This window comes from Pelodiscus sinensis, chromosome 13, assembly GCF_049634645.1.
Source record: "Pelodiscus sinensis isolate JC-2024 chromosome 13, ASM4963464v1, whole genome shotgun sequence".
Classification (NCBI taxonomy): domain Eukaryota; kingdom Metazoa; phylum Chordata; order Testudines; family Trionychidae; genus Pelodiscus; species Pelodiscus sinensis.
Window position 1 is genome coordinate 32,425,980 of NC_134723.1, and position 21,439 is coordinate 32,447,418.

The 21,439-nt window shown below is 38.5% G+C and overlaps 1 protein-coding gene across 2 annotated transcripts in view; it reads left to right on the forward strand.

Moving 5' to 3' along the window:
- The window catches only part of THOC2 (THO complex subunit 2), a 121,078-nt gene that overhangs the window by 15,818 nt on the left and 83,821 nt on the right, over positions 1–21,439 (forward strand). For both annotated transcript variants that reach the window (XM_014569712.3, XM_006115394.4), the window contains exons 3-7: positions 1,536–1,627; positions 8,791–8,842; positions 11,436–11,506; positions 14,124–14,245; positions 15,717–15,850. In XM_014569712.3, coding sequence (XP_014425198.3) covers positions 1,536–1,627; positions 8,791–8,842; positions 11,436–11,506; positions 14,124–14,245; positions 15,717–15,850 — 471 coding nt within the window. The remainder of the gene's footprint in view (positions 1–1,535; positions 1,628–8,790; positions 8,843–11,435; positions 11,507–14,123; positions 14,246–15,716; positions 15,851–21,439) is intronic.

Consider the following 21,439-nt stretch of genomic DNA (forward strand, 5'->3'; position numbering starts at 1 on the left):
AAATGTATATGTGAGCAGTGGAATCCCCTGGTTTGTATTGTAGACATAGCCTGTAACTAAAGCTCAGTGTTAGGGAGATGATAGAAGTCATGGAATCCATGATTTACTGTGATCTCGGTGACATCTTCAGCTGCCAGTGTGGATGACTCCAGGACTGCCCAAGCAATTGGCCGTGGAGCCAGCTGCTCAGGCATCCCTAGTGGATAGCCTGACTGGCTGCTGCTGGAGCAACTTTGTAGCCAGCCACTCCAGTGGCCCTGTAGCCAGCCACATCAGCCACTGCCAGAGCACCTTGAGGACAGCTGCACTGGCTCTGGTCTGGTCCTGACAGAAGCTGCTAGATCTTCATGTGGAGAGGCAGTGGCAAACATCTGGGAGCTGCAGGGAGAGTCACTTCTTTTGCTGCTCCTCCCTGCCCAGGAGCTAAAGCAGAAGTTCCTCCCTTCAGTTCCCAGCTGTTTGCTGTTGCCTTGCAGAGTTATCACATGGGAGCTTCAGGAGGGGCTGCTAAGGGCAAGAGAGAGCACGCGTAGGAGGGCATGACTCAGGTGTTGAGGGAGATCTTTACATTGTGTCCCCTTCCAGCAGGTACCAGTCATTTCTGGCAGATGCTCTTAGCCTTAACATCCTGTTTCTCCTCAGTCTGCTAGGTGGAGAGTGGGGGAGTGGGCAAAGTGGACTCTGCAAGATGTATTGTAAAAGATCCACATGTTGGCTAAGAAATTGCAGTTTGGCCATCCCCGTTCTATAATATAATTATGCACATAGTTAAAATATTTCTTCTTTGTGTGTTGGCTTTTAGCCACATGGGTCATTATTAATGTATTACTCACACTGTAATAAGGTGTTTTATGTTGAAAATATTGTAACCACCTATTTTTAACTTTGGAACCATGCGCACAAAACATGCATTTATTTAATGTTCTATAATTTTCCTCAAATACATAGTCTGTTTCAAGGAGCAGTGAAGAATTTTGCAATTTAATGTAACACTCTGAAGCGTGTGACATTATTTAGTCATAGGAGTTTTTCTCTCACTTGTTCTCTGCAAAGAATTCAGCCTGACAAAGTGTTTAATTTTCTACCTAAAAAGTAAATATTGATGTTCTTAATTTTTATAGCTGCAGCTTAATTTATTATAGTATTTTCTTTTGTCATGATGTAATCCTTAATTTATTCAGTCTATACAAATGTGTTTTCATGCTGAACTTTAGACAGTGAAACTCATTGCTGTGCATGAGACCCAGTGTAATAATTATCCCATTTTAGTCTATGGCATTTACTCTCTTCCTGTAGAATCTCTAGGGCAAGGACCATGTTTTGCTATGTGATTATGCAGTGCCTGCCACCAGGAGGACAGATTGGGATCTCTAGGCCTTGTGCAAATAATCTTTAGGTTGAAGCAGAGAAAAATCACATGCTCTTTGACCATTAACTGCACCAAGTCTGCAGCATCACTGTAGATTTTCATTAAAAGTTAGACCAAGGATTACCTAGCACTCATGTTCCTAATGCAGCTGTTTTATGTTTGATAGATATCCAGCAGGCTCTGTATGAGCTTGCAAATCATGTTGTCAAGGGAAACCTCAAGCACGATCAAGCTTCTAATGTTCTCAGCGATGTTATAGTAAGTATATATTTGTACTACTTGCTGTAGATGTATTTAATATTTTAATTAATTACTGATTTTATCAGAATAAAAGCTAAACAGCAGAAACACAGCATACCCTGTAGACGTAAACCTCATTGTATGAGGGTTAAGGGATGGCTCTAAATAGCATATTATCTTGAAATTTGGCACTGTATAGGTAGCGCCAAATTTCGAAATAGCCTCTTTCAAAATAGACTCAAAATAAGCTGCACAGTTTGCATAGCGCAAATTGTGTAGCACAAATTGCATATCTTATTTTGAGTTTTGGGTGCTGTGTAGATGCACCCTGAGTGATGTAATTTACACTGACTTAAGTGACTGTGTGGATGCCACTGTGTTGGCAGGATAAGTTCTTCTGCTGATATAGATACAACGGTTGAGGGAGGTGGGCTTAGAAGTATAATTCCAATGTGGCACTTTTGACTCTTAAAAATCTTAATAATAGCTTTAGCATTTTGTTTTCCAGTGTTGTGGAAAAACTTGATTTATGGTGACAGATCTTAAGATTTCATAATTCACCTCTACACCCTTTAAGTCTAAAGAGAGATCAGTTTTCCTTTTGTTAAGCCAGGGTATGTATGTATGTATGTATGTATTTATTAAGCTTTAATAAATTATTAAGTTCTAGAATGTGTTGCGAAGAATGAGGGAATGGAAATATTGATATGACAAATATTACTCATATGCAATTATAACTATTGTATCAGGACTATTATAAAGAATATGTTGATAATGCTACATCTTTCCTGCTAAAGTACACTAAAGTGAATGAAAATTTCCCAAGGCTAGTATTCATGGAAAGTATATTGAGGATCATCTGGTGAAAAGCTGAAGAGAGAAACAAATATTTTATAGACATACATATGATACTCAAATCAGATATGTTAAAATGCGTTTAATTATGTAATGGTGTAACTGCTGAAAAATTCAGCAGTTACACCAGGGTGGGGACAGTCAGGAGCTGGCGCACGCAGGGAGCAGGCTTAAAGTCATCTCTGGATGCATGCTGGCTGCCTCTGCTATCTCTGATACAAAGACAGTTGGGGTGGGCAGAAGTGGGAGGTTGTCAGGTGGCTCCATGAGAGCCAATGCGTGTCACAGCTGGCTTAAAAGCTGACACAGAGGCAGCAGTGCGGAGGGGAAGAAAAGGGCTTGGTGTAACCATGAATATTAAACAGTGAGTCCAGGTTCATCGGTTAACCATGTAAACATTTACACTTTCACATCCCTAACTCAAATGCAAGTTCATTTTTGACTGGGAAGTTTCGATCTTTTTTAACTTTTATTTTTCTATGTATCCATTGTGGTAGTGAAGCCTTTCAGTTTTTACAATCAGTACTTTTGCTGTAGAAACTAGTTTCTATACTACAACATTCAGGAGGGAAGAGTGAGTATCTGGGGTAGCTCTAAAACAGCATTGTGGATTTTTAAACTAAAGCTAGGTCTGATTTATGTGGAGCTCACTTAAATTGCCAACATATTTAACAAATACCTCAGGACTGAGGCTATGAGGGGACAAAAAAGGTAAATTGATTTAGATAACCATTTTAAATGTTGTTTAGCTGTTGTGCGTTTTACTTATTATATTTACATACCACTGAATACAGCCCTTATGCTAAATTTGGTATTTCCTTTTGCTGACCAGAAGGATATTCCATATGGAAATATATTTCTCATATTGTATAGGTAATATGTATCTAATCAGATTCTAAATTTTTACTTCTTTATTACATTACAAAATGGTAGGTGGTACATTTCTTATTAACTAGATGATTGATGTTTTTTTACCTTGGGTTTGCACCCATCTGTATTTGGATGGAAATTGTGATTCCATCAGAAATGCACAAAACTAACTTTTTAAAAATAGTTTGTTTGTTAGATAGATAAAACTCCTTTAAATTTGCTTCTCAGTTTATGAAAACCTGTAGTGCATTTAAAACTAACATTTATTAACAAATGAAGCATTATTTTGGTAGTCAGTGAACTGAACTGATTTTATTCTGGTCACCATGTCCTTCAGTTTATAAGAACTAGAAGATTTACCTGGTGTTGCTCAAGCCCTTATCTCAATTTTTATTTTTTGAAAAATAAAATGGATATGTACATGCTTCATTTAAATCAGTGGTTCCCAACCTTTTTTATACTGTGGACCGGAAAACTCAAAAAACCATTGGTGCACCGGCACTGCAAAGTTTGCATATTCATTATGGTAATTTTAGCCCATGGTATATCAGGCAAATCAGGGACCAAATCATGGTATATCAGGCAAACCAAAGGAGGAGGGACATGATGGTTAACAAGAATATGAAAAACTGCTGCATATACACACACACACACTTTAAAAAAAGAATAAATTAGTTGCTAATACTTGTTAAAGAGTATTCTGCAGTCCAAACTTTTTTCCTTAGTTGTACCAGAATTAAAGAGCCAGTACTAATAGGTCTGACAGTGTTCACACATTCTGCACATTCATATTTTCCTCTGCTCTTAATAATGCATAATAATAATGTGTATACCTACTGGCTGGGAGCAGCTGGAGGCCAGGGGGAGGCTCCCACCGAGTAGAGAGGGAGGAGAACGGTCACAGGAGCAGCCACCCTGCATGTGGCACTTGGCCCCACTGGCTGGGGCAGCCACCATTCACCTCCCCCGTGGCTTGCGAAGCAGCCCCACGTGCCCCTGAAATCGGGTCCCGGCTCCAACTCACCAGGGGCAGGGGAGCAGTCTGGCACTGCAAAATGGCTCTGGCAAGATGGCATCGGCCGACGGGAGCCTGATGTGGCCAAAAAACCTGCCTGCAGTTTTTAAAGGGGCAGTGTCCTTTTTTTTCTCAACAATTTTGGTGCAGCTCTTTGCATTTTTTTTGCCACTGTTTCGGCACTCTTTGTTTAATAGCTTGGCCAACCCTGGGCTATTGCTTTCATAGGTGTATTTAGCACTTCAATAAGTTCTGGTTCTTAGGTGCTTATCCAGTGGCATTTGGAGGACAGTGGCTCTCAACCTTTCCAGACTACAGTACCATTTTCAGGAATCTGATTTGATGTGTACCAACTTCCACCTCACTTACAAACTGCTTGCTTACAAAATCAGACAAAAACACAAAAGTGTCACAGCACACTAATACTGAACAATTGCCTACTTTCTCATTTGTACCAGATAGTTATAAAATAAATGAATTTGGATATAAATATTATACTTATATTTCAGTGTATAGAGCAGTGTATACAAGTCGTCGTATGAAATTTTAGTTTGTACTGACTGCATTAGTATTTTTTATGTAGCTTGTTGTAAAGTAACAAAATCATCCAAAGCCCAAGATTTGGTGGTGATGGGGGACTTTAACTATCCAGATATATGTTGGGACACTAACACAGCGGGATACAGACTATCCAATAAGTTCTTGGACTGCATCGGTGACAACTTTTTATTTCAAAACGTTGAAAAAGCTACCAGGGGAAGCTGTTCTAGATTTGATTTTAACAAATAGGGAGGAACTGATTGAGAATTTGAAAGTGGAAGACAACTTGGGTGAAAGTGATCGGGAAATCATAGAGTTCACAATTCTAAGGAAAGGTAGAAGGGAGAATAGCAAAATAGAGACAGTGGATTTCAGGAAGGCAGATTTTGGTAAGCTCAGAGAGCTGATGGGTAAGGTCCCATGGGAATCAAGACTGAGGGGAAAAACAACTGAGGAGAGTTGGCAGTTTTTCAAAGGGACATTGCTAAGGGCCCAAAAGCAAGCTATTCCGCTGCACAGGAAAGATAGAAAATATGGCAAAAGACTGCCCTGGCTTAACCACGAGATCTAAAAATAAAAAGGAGTCATATAAAAAATGGAAATTAGGACAAATTACAAAGGATGAATATAGGCAGACAACACAGGAATGCAGGGGAAAGATTAGAAAGGCAAAGGCACAAAATGAGCTCAAACTAGCTACAGGAATAAAGGGAAACAACAAGACTTTTTATAAATACATGAGAAGCAATAGGAAGACCAAGGACAGGTAGGCCCACTGGTCAGCGAGGATGGAGAAACAGTAACAGGAAACCTGGAAATGGCAAAGATGTTTATTGACTTCTTTGTTTTGGTCTTCACCGAGAAGTTTGATGAAGGAATACCTAACATAGTTAATGCTAGTGGGAAGGGAGGAGGTTTAGAAGATAAAATAAAAAAAGACCAAGTTAAAAATCACTTAGAAAGGTTAGAAGCCTGCAAGTCACCAAGGCCTGATGAAATGCATCCTAGAATACTCAAGGAGCTGATAGAGGAGGTATCTGAGCCTCTAACTATCATCTTTGGAAAATCATGGGAGACACGAGAGATTCCAGAAGACTGGAAAAGGGCAAATATAGTGCCCATCTATAAAAAGGGAAAGAAGAATAACCGAGAAAAATACAGACCAGTTAGTTTAACTTCTGTGCCAGGGAAGATAATGGAGCAAGTAATTAAGGAAATCATCTGCAAACACTTGGAAGGTGGTAAGGTGATAGGAAACAGCCAGCATGGATTTATAAAGAACAAATCATGTCAAACCAATCTGATAGCTTTCTTTGATAGGATAGCGAGTCTTGTGGCTAAGGGAGAAGCGGTGGACGTGGTATATGTAGACTTTAGTAATGCATTTGATACGGTCTCACATGATATTCTTATCAATAAACTAGGCAAATACAACTTAGATGTGGCTACTATAAGGGGGGTGCATAACTGGCTGGATAACCATACTCAGAGAGTAGTTATTAATGGTTCTGAATCCTGCTGGAAAGGTATAACAAGTGGGGCTCTGCAGGGGTCTGTTTTGGGACCGGTTCTGTTCAATATCTTCATCAACGATTTAGATATTGGCATTGAAAGTATGCTTATTAAGTTTGCAGATGATACCAAGCTGGGAGGGGTTGCAACTGATTTGGAGGATAGGGTCATAATTCAAAATGATGTGGACAAATTGGAGAAATGATCTGAGGTAAACAGGATGAAGTTTAATAAAGAGAAATGCAAAGTGTTCCACTTAGGAAGGAACAATCAGTGTCACGCATACAGAATGAGAAGCGACTGTCTGGGATAGAGTACGGCAGAAGGGATCTAGGGGTTATAGTGGACCACAAGCTAAATATGAGTCAACAGTGTGATGCTGTTGCAAAAAAAGCAAACATGATTCTGGGATGCATTAACAGGTGTGTTGTGAGCAAGACAGGTGAAGTCATTCTTCCACTCTATTCTGCACTAGTTAGGCCTCTGTTGGAGTATTGTGTCCAGTTCTGGGCACCGCATTTCAAAAAAGATGTGGAGAAATTGGAGAGGGTCTGGAGAAGAGCAGCAAGAATGATTAAAGGTCTAGAGAACATGACCTATGAAGGAAGGGTGAAAGAATTAGGTTTGTTTAGTTTGGAAAAGAGAAGATTGAGGGGGGGACATGATTGCAGTTTTCAGGTATCTAAAAGGGTGTCATAAGGAGGAGGGAGAAAACTTGTTCATCTTGGCCTCTGAGAATAGAACAAGAAGCAACGGGCTTAAACTGCAGCAAGGGAGGTTTAGGTTGGACGTTAGGAAAAAATTCCTAACTGTCAAAGTGGTTACACACTGCCCAGGGAGGTTGTGGAGTCTCCATCTGTGGAGATATTTAAGAGTAGGTTAGATAAATGTCTATCAGGGATGGTCTAGACAGTACTTGGTCCTGCCATGAGGGCAGGGGACTGGACTCCATGACCTCTCGTGGTCCCTTCCAGTCCTAGTATTCTATGATTCTATCAAAGCTAGACAAATATCTAGATGAGTTGATGGTTGAGAACCATGTTACATGCTACCCCAATAACTTCATGATTTCAGTAGTTTGAATATCTTTAATTTCTGATGATAGCAAACATGCACTTTAATATTATTTTTATGTAACTGATATAATAGATTTAAGTAAATATAGTAATTAAAATAAATTCTCAATTTCAAATTGAAATAAATTTTTCTTTTTAAAAATAACTTTGTTTTAATTAAAACAATTGACTGTTTAATATTTTTACCTACCCTGATTTATATGGTATTGTCTTTTCAATAGACTTATCCTCAGGTGAAACAGGAACCCCTAGTTCTGGAAATATTGGGTGTTAGTATTTGGATAAAAAATATATGGTGTCATTTTGATTTGTTACATAAAGCCATTTTGTAAATTAAGGGGGATATTCAAAGGCTCAAATAACAATTAAGGGTACCTGCATTGACTTGACTTAAGATACTTGACTGCTATTTGTCCCTCTGATAGGCTACCTCTTATTTTCATCATTTCTGCAACAGCAACCATTGCTGTTGTTAAGCAATGTTTAGTCATTTTAACTTTTATGAAATGTAAGTTTTAATATGTAAATTTAAATTAAAAACAATATTAAGGTTGGGATTTTGCAAGTGCAAATGTCAGGACTTTTGTGACTACATATTTTTTGGATAATTATACAAATAAATACAACTGGCTGTGATTTGAACTATACACTTGAGATATTTAGGAAAATGAATGTACTGCTAATGCAGACATGCTTAAAATTTTTAATTTGATCATTAATCTAAACTTTGTCAAACTTAGCTGGCTTGCAATATTCTTCAGTATGATCAGGCAGAAATATCCTGATGAATATCCTTACGTCTTTCTATTTGATGTGCATTACCACCTTGTATTATAATAAAAAGAACCCAAAACAGGTTAATTGAATCTTAATGCACCCAAAAAAGTATCTTTGAGTTTGAGAGTAAATAAAGAAAACTTAATTCTAAAACAGAGTAATAGAAGCATACGAAAACAGGGACTTAAAATAGGCGTGCCTTGTCAGCCTTTAATAATAACATTGGTAATTCAGTGCACTTCTTAAAATTTACACCATACCCTCAGACATGGGTTTAACCGTCACCGAGATTTTTTTTAGAGTTTTCTTTTAGGTCCTTTTAACTAACTTGATAATGGTTTATTTTGTATTAATATTTTCTTACATTTTATCAAATTCATCAGGCATATCCTACCACTTCTGTTCATTGATTTAACAAGAGTAGTGTTAGAGGATCTAATTTGAGATTTCTGTCAAGGAACTATTTCTTCATAGACAAAAACATTCTAACTGCACATTGTGGTGTTCCTATATTTACTGTGTTTTTGTTTTGTTAGGAATTTCGGGATGACATGTCCTCCATCCTTGCTGATGTCTTCTGCATATTGGGTAAGTTTCTTTCTTCTTTTCATCACTGCCACAGCTTAGTGGAGAAGAAGTGGGGGTTCTGTCACCAAAATCTTGAAATTCCAAAATGTTATATAAAATAACATTTGAAATGTATTTGAATGTTTGTAGTTTCAGTAATGTAAAGTGCATTATAAACTAATACAATTCATGGTTTTTGCTTTTGCCTTTTATATAAATGAGTATATGCATAGTAAAAACACTTCTTTTGCCTTACCAAGCTATATTTATGTTATTTAAAAATCAAGGAAATTGATGCTAGTTACAAGTGGACTATTATGTAGCTCACTAGAACTAGCAGAATTTAAGTTTCTGCCATTAGTGTTAATGTATTTAGTTTTTTTTTAAAGTAACTTCTGTAGGATAAGTATTTGGTACCAAACTTAGTATTGCCATGATTTTAGCCTTGGATATATTACAAACTGCTAAATTTAGAGATATTCTTCATTTGACGGTGGAAATGCTGAGCTGCCTTCAAACACTACAGTGCAATGGTTCTCAATTTTCTTAGGTCTACAATCCACTTGCCAGTTTTTTAAAGACAACATATCAAACACTGAATTTAATCAGAGTGGTTTTTGTCCTTTTGAATCTTGCTGATACTGCTAGCCTAATACACTTTGGAGGTGACAGCACACATGAATCTAAGATTCTGTCCTAGGAAGAAAAGTAAAAAATGTGAACTAAGAAACACTGAGGATGCATTTCTGATGTTTTATCTCTGTGGGAATTAAGCATGTGTAAGAAGAGTAAAATATATCTAGGTAGTATTAGAAAGATCACAATGTTAAGGCAGTCTTCTGAATGAATATTCAGTCCAGACTTTTTATCAAATTGAACTCAACAGATTATGGCAGTAGATTTGAGATGCTAAGTTTAAAGCCCTTGTGAGTGGGTGGGCAGTCTGGCAGCACCTCATTGGCATTTTCTCCTCATTTCTGTTCTCTCTCCATTTTCCCATTGTTTTTGTCTTTACATTTTCTTGTAGGGGTTCTTTCCCTACTGTACCCTGTCTTGATGAATAAAGGGAATCTAAACTATTCTGAACAGGAATTGTTTCGTGGTTACTGTGTAGAGGGCTGAGCACTTCTGTAGGACCTGATTAACTACCTCAACGGCTCTCTCATGTAACTGCTCCGGCAGCTGACTGTAACAGCAGAAAGAAAGAATGCAGAGATAAAGTACAGGGAGGGTAGACCAGTGACATAAGGGGAACATAGCTTTTTACCAGTTTCAGGCAGAGAGTATTGTATAGCAGTGATGGGCAAACTTCAGCCTGTCAGCCACATGCCCATTAAGGTTCTGTGTGTGGCCCTTGAAACTTTTTTTTTTTTTTTTACAGTTGCCTACTAGGAACATAAAATCCTGTTTAATCAGTTAACTAGTTAACTGATTAATGTTTAATTGGTTAACTGCTTAAACAGGGTGGATGGGGAGCTGCCGTGGGCAGACTGGAGCTATCCCTCCGCCTCCGGTAGGGGCTGCTCCAGCTGGGTTAGAACACCTCTTCCCATGGAATGCTGGGTTGGAGCGCCCTTGCCCCACAATGTGCTGGACTGGTCCCACCATAGGTGAGAGCTGCAGCATGCTGGGGCTGCTCCGGCTGGGCTGGGGTACCCTCACCAGCGGAGCACTGGGGCAGACCTACCTCAAGAGGGTGCTGCTCCGGAGCCAGATTGGAGTGCCCCTACCCGCAGCGTACTGTGTTGGGCCCATTGCTGGCAGACTTCAGCCCACCGGTTAACTAGTTAACCATTCACATCCCTATTGCCTACAGACTGGGTTGTCAGGTTCCTCTGGTTTCTGCCTACATAGGTTTTTTCCTATCAGTATAACTGAGGTGACATGTAAAGCAAGGACACTTGAAGAGAGGTGCATTCTGATAGCACACAATATTGACTCTGAGAGCCATTTGCTCCCTCTGTATTCAATAAAAGCACTGCTGTGGCTCATTCGGTACACCCTGTAAGTTCTAGATATATAAGGAAAGTTAGTAAAACTATCCTATCCAGGGAGACTGCCTTGGTTATGACAATCTTGCAGCCCACTCAGTAGCCTAGGTTGCCATTGCTGCTGTACAGAGTACAGTAGAACTTCAGAATTATGAACATCTCAGGAACGGAGGTTGTTGGTAATTCTGAAGCATTTGTAACTTTGAGCAAAACGTTATGATTGGCCTTCACTCAGAGAGAAGGGCAGACAAGAGGAACAAGAGGATTCTCTTGTTATTCATTCTTGCCTCCTGCATTTGTGCCACCAATGTTAACAGCTGGCTCTGTAGCTGTGCAGTATGTGAATTATTTTTATCAATGTAATCATGCAGTAAATGTTACAGTAAGCCAAGTGTTAATTAATGGTTAGAGTAGGCACAGAATTAGAATGTGAAGCATAACTGAATCTCAAATGTGAGATTACACAAAAAAATCTACGCAAACAGATTTTTTTTACCAGGATTCATCACAAAAAAGGGGGGGAGGGCTTCTTTGCTGCTTATAGAAATCAGAGAGAAACCAAAAAGAGATGTCTCTGACCTCTAATGTCTCATTTTCCTCTTCCCCATATTCCTTTACTTCAGATATTGAAACAAGTTGTTTAGAAGAAAAAAGCAAGAGAGATCATTTTACGCAACTGGTGTTAGCCTGTTTGGTAAGTTGCAGTTATATGCTTGCTGTGTAGCAAAACCTTCCATGTCAAAATATGATACGAAAATTGAAATCTTCATCATTCACCAGATATTTTTAGGGAAAAAATGAATGTAATGTAGGATCTCATTAAGTTTATTTTTAAATTATTATTCATTATGCAAGAAAAAATTAGTATATGTTGTATTTCAAATCTAGTGTTTCTAGTGTCAAGAGAATAACTACAAAATTATTTTCATCTTTGTAGTCAAAAGGTGTTTTAGTATGATATAAAACAGAATAACAGACTAGACAAGCTGGTTATCTTATCACATATGGCAAGTCCTGTGGTTCTTTATTATCTAGTGTTATAAAAACATAATTACTTTAACTAGTTGCATTATAATTGCCCAGAATGACTAGTCAGTTGTTTCAGGCAAAATAGTTTGGGTTGTATCAGTGTATATTCTTCCTCCAATTTACTTCTTTTTCATTGATTAATTCTTTCCCACAAAATTAAGATCATGGACGAAAGAATTAGACAAATCGTGTATCTCAAAATTTTTATAATCCTGATTTAGTGAACAAGTGAGATGTGAAATTCTAAAATCTGCTGTAATGAACTAAATGTAATTGAAGCCTGTTTTTCTTATAAATATTAGAAGGTTTTTAGTTATGTGAAATTGCCATTTTGCACTGTCATGTGCCTTATTTGCTTAAAGAGAAGTTTTTTGTTATGTTGTGAGTTAGTTTTAGTTTGTGTAAGATATTGTTATTTAAAATGTGTATTGTGTTGAAGTTTTTGTTGAATTTTTATTAGCTGTCAAAATATCAAGCCCCAGTAACCACTGGCTGGACTCCCATTACTTCACAGCTGAAAATATCCATAATAGTCACTGTCTTTCATATTTTGGACCATTTCTTAAGCTGTCAGTCCTCTCATAGACACCTTCCTTCCAATATCTATTTCAAATACAGTGTTTGGTTAGTTAACAGAGTTTTGTCAGGTGAGTATAGCAGGATCCTCCTGCCCTGCTTTGCTGGCAAAGACATTTGGAGACCCTTGGGCTCAGTAACCACTCATGCCATTTATTTATAGGCTGTGATCCCACCGCCTTTTCATCATACAAAGCTTGGATTCTGATGTCTGCATGTAGGAGAGAAGTGCTGTCGCTTTTCTTCTGTTCTCTTTTCCCTGCTTCCTTCCTCCCAGCCTTTTATGTAGCCCCAGGCATCTGCCCCTGCTTCTCCAATTAGGGACATGTTTTCTCTTGCTAACTCCAGTTTACTTCCCTTAATGGGAACTGGCGTGACAGAGGACAGAGTCTGCAATTCTTGTCCAGCATCTTATCATAGCCAGTGTTAAAGACTAAAGGAAAATATCATTATTTTTATATGATGGCTTGAACTGGCTTTTTTTCCCTAAAGTGTTTCCTTGTCTGAGCATTGAATTGTATTTCAATATTATAACAAGCTCATTCTACAAATATTTTATTTTGAGTTTGAAAGTGACCTTTCCCCAGTGTTTGGATATATTAATTTCTGGTTTTGTCATTATGACAATGAATGCCAGCAACTAAATTTGGATCGAAGTTTGGATTCCAGTCTCTCATTTTACTAGAATTTTAAGGGTTTGAGAGACCATATTTTTCCTTTTAGGAGCATTTCTAGTGTAAAATGTCACCTTATTGCTTGCATCCCAAAATATTCTTTTATCTCCATATCCCTTTGCAGATCAATCTGGTCTTCCTTTGTGTTTGCTACCAATATGATTTTTGTGTTGTCCACTGATGCAATTGTATTAGAGTTTGCATTGGAGAATCACTTGATAATATTAAGCAACCTTGCAGCTAGGGATGTTAAAAGGTAAGAAATTGTGTAACCGTGTAACTGCTGAAAAACTCAGCAGTTACATACACTTGTAGCAGCAGCCAGCTCCCCGGGAGCTGGTGCACACTGGAAGCCAGCTTGTACTCTGGCTCTCGGCATGTACTGGCTCTTGCCTGCAGCTCCGCTCCCATGGAGCTGGCTGCCACTCTGTGATGCTGACTCTGATACAGAAGCAGCAGGGTGGGGTGGCAGCCAGCACTCCAGGAGCAGAGCAGGAGCCTGCATGTAACTGTGAATGTTAACTGATAAGCCCAGGCTTTTTGGTTAACCTTTTAAACGGTTATACATTCACATTCCTGGTTGCAATGTGTAACGTTTTTGTTTTGTTAGTCAAAGTGCCTCTAGAAGCACTGAATGTCTTGCATGGGACTGCAAGCAGCAGATCCCATCACTTCATCATTGTAACAAGATAGCTTTGCACATCATCTTGAAGTGCTGCTCATGCTTCAAGTAGGGAAGTAAAAGGGTAAATCACACTAAAAAAGAAAACACTATGGTGCTACACATTGCAAACTAAAGAGTCGTCAGTGGAGAATTGTAGAAATCATTTGCACAATTGTAGCTTCTTGGTTGCACGCAATTATTCTTTTTGAAACCGAGTTTGTATGATATGTTTTGTATTTTCATTATCTTTATTTTCACTGTTAAAATACATACATAGATAAGCCATGGTGAAGGTCATATGCTATTTAGTTTAATAGACTTATCAGTTCACATATGTGACATGTATGTTGCATTCTTGTTTTGTGCAGTACCTTGTTTCAGACACTGTCCTAAAGGAGCGTCTGGATCCAGAAACACTGGAATCATTAGGGCTCATCAAGCAGTCTCAGCAGTTCAATCAGAAATCTGTTAAAATCAAGACAAAACTTTTGTAAGTGTGTATTGGTATATTTTGGGGGGGTTCAGGTTAATGTAATCAAATATAGCTTTTTATAATGTATATATTTTCAAAGTTGTTTTGTGTTGAAATTTTATGAATATTTGATTTTTTTTAAAGTGATTTTTTTTTTTTTTGGTGCTTAAATTCCTCCCTGGTGGTAAAACATTTTTGTCATTTTTATATTTTTCAAATCTGTATGAAATTTGTAAATATATATTTGCTCCCATACTTTCAAATATTTAAGCTTTCATTAGTAGAAAATGTTAACATGCAAAATACTTAAAAATAAATTACTTACAAGTCTGACTTAGGCTGTGTCTACACTAGGAAGGTTTGGCAATGAAAGTGCTGTCGACATGCAAAAGTTGACAAAAGTGAGAATAGTTCATAACAGTTTTTCTGCCTCCCATTGTCGATATTTCATGGCCACACTGCTAGCACCCTGTTGAGGATAGAACAAAGCAATGTTGAGTAAGCATCACACAAGGCAGTGTTATGGGAAGGCAGACAGAGCTGATACCCGTGCTTCTTGGAATTCCCTTGTAGTCCAGTGAGCTCCCCATGCTGAGGAGTGTCAAAGAAGCACAGCAGTTTCTCCAGCCCTCCCCTAGAGCAGCAGTCTGCCTGCCACTGTGTTCCTAGCAGGGCAGAACAAGAGTATTTCAGTTATTTGTTTCCCAAACAGAGTAGCTCGCTCACAGCTGTCAGATTCTTTCTGGAGCTTTGAAAGTGGATGGACGCAGGCCTTCGCCGCAGCCTAAATCACAAAACATTGAGCACAGCCATCAGGGCTGGCATTGTGGGATTCTAGTGGAAGACTACTAAAGTCTCATTGCATTATAAATGCTCTCACTGTTTTGTCACCAAAAGGCATTTTTTAATAATGAAAGATGCCAGTGTAGACACAGTGTTTAGCATAGACTTTTGATATTTCCCTAAACTATTTAATGCAATGTTTTTTGGTCTTTGGAATGTAGAGCAGTGGCTCTGTGTCTGCATGTTTCCTGTTTCATTTTCAGTGTCTATGTAGTAATTAAGATTAGTATAGATCCCCAAAGCTCAATCATGCAGTGTGCTGATATTCTGACCCTATCCAAACAAAAAGTTAGAAACAAGCTTAGTTAAAAAGCATAATAAGCCTATTGCTTTAAAAGTACTTAATCACACGCTTAAAGTTAAATGTCAGCTTGATGTTTTAGTTGGTTTGGGACCTGTGCTCAGCATCTCAGAAAATAGGGTCTTTAGACAGTATTTGAAATGATGCTTATTGTCTGAATTCTGTAGTTTGCCTAATGGTTGAAAATTAAACCATTAATTAATAAACTTGTATCCAAACTTGGTAATTAAGTTGAATATTTTTAAAATATTTAACCTGTATAAATTTTACTAATATAAATAGCTATTTTGTGCTGAGCTGTGCATCTCATTTTATAGTGTTTAATTTCTATTTATCTAATTACAGTTATAAACAACAGAAATTTAACTTATTAAGAGAAGAGAATGAAGGTTATGCAAAGCTGATTGCTGAACTGGGGCAAGATTTATCTGGCAATATCACTAGTGATTTAATCCTAGAAAATATCAAATCTTTAATAGGTAAGGAATTTATTGAAGTGAATATAAGTAATTATTTTCAGATATAGTCACCTTGAGTTGCTTCTGTAGAGAGCCACTCTGGACAATGTTTTTGATGCCTTTTGGAGAAGAGACAGCAGATTAATGGTACTAGGGCAGAATTTCTCAAATGCAGCCACAAGGAGCTTTTTATGCAGCCATAATGGCCTCCAAACAGTGATGGGAAAGAAGAGGAAGGAGATGGCAAAGCATTTTCCTCCCTGTTGCTCTTGGATGTGCTGCTTTTCAGTGCCCCTGGAGACATGTGGGACACAATGCTGCAGAAATAAATTGAGTTCTTAACCCACCAGGTAGGGAGGGGGGTTAATAGGTTTCTATGCTTGAGCCTTAGGGTAGTTGGGTAGTGGGTTCCAGTGATGGGATATCAGGGTCCTAGTCACAGGGCCCCCGTCTCCAGCTGCAGGTGGGGGGGGTGCATTCGTACTGACCCCCAATTCCAGGGAGGTGGCCTTGGCCTCTGGCTGTCAGGTGGCAGATGCTGGCCCCTGGGCTCTAGCTGCGAGGCTTTTGGCTCTTGTTCTACACTGCCACAGAGGCAAATGCTGAGTCCCATGTGGTGAGTACTGGCCCCAGATGCCAATCCCCAGCCATGGCTGTGTAGTACTGGGCTCTGATTGTGGGGCTTTGGGTGCTGACCCCTCGCTCTGGTTGTGCAGTGGCAGATGCTAAGCATTGGCTCCAACCATGTTACCCCAACTTACAGCCATGGGGTTTTGGACTCGTAGCCCAGACCTAGTCACATGGCAGCAGGCTCTGGTCCCAAGTTCCAGCCATGTGGTAGTGGGAGCCACGCACTGACCCCTGGCTCTGCCATCTGGCTCTGGGCTTCAGTACCTAGCTCCAGGGTCTAGCTAAGTGGCCAACTCCGGCCATGCAGCCCCTGCTCTTGGTTCTGATATTGGATATTGACCCATGGCAACGACCGCCAAATCCTAGCTCCAGCCAAGTAGCTCCTGCTCTGGGCTCTGGCTGCACTGTGATAGAGCTCAAAACCAACCGCCTTCATCCTTGGCTCACGTTGCTACCCTTGCCCTGCATTCACCCTCTCCCCTATCTCTCCGAACCCTCTTGTTTTCCTGATCCCCTTGGGCGCTCTGCTGCCTCTCCAGGCCCCATATTCACCCCAACCATTGCGTTTGGCCTCTGCTGTCTCCCCCTCTGAACTTCCTATCCAGGACTTAATTTTGTCTCGGGGCTTGCTGAAAAAAGTGATATTAACAAAAATGCAAGTTTCATATTTTCACAGCAGACTTACCAGGTTGTAAAAAGTGATACATATATGTTTGTTAATATCATTTATCCTATTTCACAGCTACTTTCATGTAGCTACTAAGTGTCCTGAGAAAAGTGATATTAACAAATATAGACATATCACATTTCCAAGCATTTTCATTACTGAGTCTGCAAAAAAACCCTACGTAAATTACAATGATTTGAATGTACATGTGCATATTAATTTGTTTTTTCTAAAGTTAATTAAATATTTTAGGAAAAAGTGTCAGTGCAGTCACCAGCAAGAATTGGTGGCTCTATTTTGTGGCCACCAAAAATTTTGGTTCTGAAGGCAGAAGCATTTTTTGGGAGAGTTTCTGTGATAGTGTTTATTTTATTTTATAATGCTACATATTTCAATGTACTTGTGGTGCTGAAGTTATCAACCAAGCTCTACATGTGGTTCTCCACAAATTATTTGTTTTGGACTGAGATTTAATAATGGAGTTTTAAATTGGTGGGAGCATAGTGATTTACTGGTGCCTTTTTTTATTAAATACCCAGAGGAATAAATGGCTATTCAGCTAGGCTACATCTACACAGCTTCCCTCTTCTGCACAAGCCTATGCAAATGAAGTGCAAAATGGCTCCTAATTAATTATGAAGATGAAGCATGGCAGTATGCTAATCCACGCTTCATTTGCATAGGCTTGTGCGGAAGAGGGAAGGTATGTAGACGTAGCCTCAGTCTAAAAAGCAAAACTCAAAGGAAAGGGTTATTTCTCAAATTAAATGAAAATCAGTAAATGTTATTGGTACTCATTTGAACTTGGCAAAAGAGTGCCAAAATGGGAGCCAAAGTTAGATTTAAAAAAAAAAAACCTTAATCTGCTCGTGTGTGTGTGTGTGTGTGTGTTGCTTTTTTTAGAGACGGCTTACAAATTGGCCTTCCAAATTTGAGACGAAAATTGATTATATGTAGTTGTTGTATATACATATAATGCATCACATTTTGCAGGCTACAACCCTACATAATTGACTGTTTCAGAGTAGCAATTTTGTTAAAAATAGGAAAAAACTTATACTTGGTTTTAATATTATAAGTAAGCAGGCAAGAGTAAAATGGAGACAGAGTCTGGATTATTGAATGAACCATACTTAAAATTGCTTGTGCCTTTGCAAGCCTGTATTTTTAGAATCATTAAGGGGTTCTCAAACTGGGGTTCATAACCCTCAGGGGGTGTGAGGTTATTAAATGAATGTGGTGAGCTCTTAGCCTTCACCTCCAAACTGTGCTACACCTCCATCATTTATAATAATGTTTAATATAAAAATGTGTTTTTTAATTTATGAAGAGGGTTTCACTCAGAGGCTTGAAAGCAGTCCCCGATACAAAAGTTTGAAAATTCCTGTTTTAAGCTGACATCACATCTCTGTTTCACCTGGAAGTCTGTACAGGTATTGACTCCATACCGCATAATCTTCTGACTCCTTTTATTCCCCTGGAACAAAGGGTTGCGTTCGGTGGATTGATTTAAATTAAGGTGATTTAAATGACCAACAAAAAAAATTGTTGATTTAAATCAAGTTACCAAAAGAGCTAAGACTGACTGTGCTTAGAGTGTACTTAATTTTGGAATAAGCCCCATTGAACTCACTGGCACGTCTGTAGTGTTTTCCCCTTAAAAAAAAAAAAAAAAAAAGTACAGAATGGAATTCCTTTAGAAAATCTGAGTTATGCTGAAGTGCAATAGGAAATAGACTTACGGCATCACCATTATGGTCTGTGGCCAGGGTGTTCCAAAATAAGGGACGTATTGTATAACATAAAATAAGAAAATGGCACTCAGTGGCAACTGGCAAAACTATATTTCTCTTACTGCAGCTTTCTGTACTGTATACTTGAGTGAAAGATTCTAAACCTAGTTAACTAGTTAAACAAACCATAAATATTAGCTAAACTAAACTTTTTTTTTGCTAGCAACATTCAACAAAACAAACAGCTTGGGAATTTGTCAAATAACACTTACGCTAAAAGGCATAGAGAGAGTCTTAAAGAATGATGCATTGCAAAGTGAATTATTTAAGTTACTAATCAGCAATATCCTTCGTTTGCACCATTTTCTCCCAATAAGCAGTTTTCCTTATGATGTTTCATTTTTTCAGTTAGGCCCTGCATCATCTTCTTGCACTGCTTACACTTGGCACGTTTTCCTTTTTTTCCAAGGGAACACATTTCTTCAAAATATTCCCAAATAGGGTCTCCCTTTAGCCCAAAAGCCATGACAGTTTCCTGTGGCAAAAGTGTGAGGGGAATATAGGAATCCGTGTGCTTAATAATGTTTTCCTTTTTTCTTTCCACTCCACTGGGTTTTTTTTCCTAGTCTGCCTTCGTCCTTTGCTATATATTGTCTCTCTCTGTCTTTAAGACAGTGTCTGAACTAACTCCTCTACTGTGCTTGGTAAAGGTACACCATCATATAAGCACAGAACAAAAACAATCCTATCCAGCCTGTGTCTTCCTTTGCACATGTTGCTTTTTGGTCTGTTGAGAAACAGACTTTGGAAGCCCAGGATGTTCAAGAAGGAAGAGCTAATAGTTAGGCTGGACAGACTAGAGTCATTAATTCATTTTTATAAGCCTGTAAGTGTATGTGTAGTGTGTTTGTGATAGGATATAGTAGTAACTTATTTTTACACGAGAAATTTAATATTGCACGGATTTAAAAAAATAAAAAATCCAATTTAAATTAAAAAAAATCTGTGTTTTTTAAAAATTAAAAAAATGATATTTATCCACTCTGGTTTTATGTAATGTCTGTTAGACATTCCTAACGTATGTATAAAGGTGCTAGTTTGCATCTCTTCTTACTAGGATATCACTCAAGGAGTTCGAGTGTGATAACTCAGCAGTATTAAGAGTGGAAAATTATACCACTGAAACAGTTAATTTAACTTGAATTCTGTCTTTGGACATTTCTAACAACAGTTTCCTCAGTTTTGTAATCCTCATCTTTCATTATAAAGTATGAGCTAGAAGTAGCTGCAAACCTGATGTGGAGAGCGGGAGTGAGAGAAACTGATATTTTATAATGAGTGTCCTTTCAACATATTTTACTTCCTCTGTAATTGATTCTTTGCTCATGATTTCCCTCATCTTTAGGCTTTTACCCAAAGAGCTAACCAAGTATATTTAGTATTTTTACAGTAGAAAGGTTTAAATCAGGCATGTCTAAGATTACTTAGACGGGAGAATTGATTTAGTTTTATTTTCCACAAATTAATAAAATGCTTGGCAAAATTGATGTGTAGGGGAGATAAAATATATTGAAAGTCTATGAATAAATGAACATGTCCTACACTAAAGAGATTGTAGTGGATTAAAGTGTATCTTAATAGTTTAAAAATAGGTCTTGCCAGGTTTGAGGGAAACAAATATATAGGCTGCAACGGTGAATCAAATATTCTACCATCCAATTATGCATGCTTCTCCAAGCATGGATGGAGAGGAGGGTTAGAGTTTAACTCTATCAGTGCTTTCTCTGTCTGCAGTGCATGGTGGGTCTCAATTCTTCTGTTGTCACCCTTTTCTTGGTAGAGGCCTTTGTCCCCTGCCTTTCTGGCGGTGGGTTTTAATGCTTCCTGACTCCCTGCCTTACATTCCTATTCCCAGCAAGCCAATCTGCCTAAAGGCCTGCATCTATGCTTTGCTTTTTCTTTGAAAGCTATGAGCACAATGATGCTGTTAGAAGTTACCACACTGTTCTTACTAAGGAAGCACATTTATCCTTGAGATGAAAAGCATTCCGGAGAGAACTAATTAAAAAAGCAACAAACTGATTTAAACCCACACTAAATATCCCAGGAGTCGCCCATCATTTTTATAGGGCGCTAGTAGGTCAAAGACTTTCCCACCTTTCCACAAGGATTGGGGCCCTCCCTTGGATATAAGGTCGTGTCAGAAAGCAGGCTCTTGAGTTATTTTAAAACCAGCCTTTTTATGCCAAAAACCACTTTTTGTCTCTGAATCTCTGGAAATCCATTTGACCCACAATATATGAGCCTTCCCGGGGGTAGTCATTTTCTAGAGGCGCTTACAACCTACATTTGTCTTAACAATCACTGTTCTTGGTTTCTTTAGAAGTTGCATTTGATCTCTAGCCCACAGTGATATTGTAATATATGTCACTGAGCCTTGAATAAAGAACTTGAGTTGATACATTTGAAAATTTGTGCTTTCCCTCTTTTTTAGACCTGAAATCTGATACCTATCTGAGCTTTAAGTCAAATGCCACTCTCTGTTTCGAATTAAAAGGGACCATTTGGAGTAAGCATTAT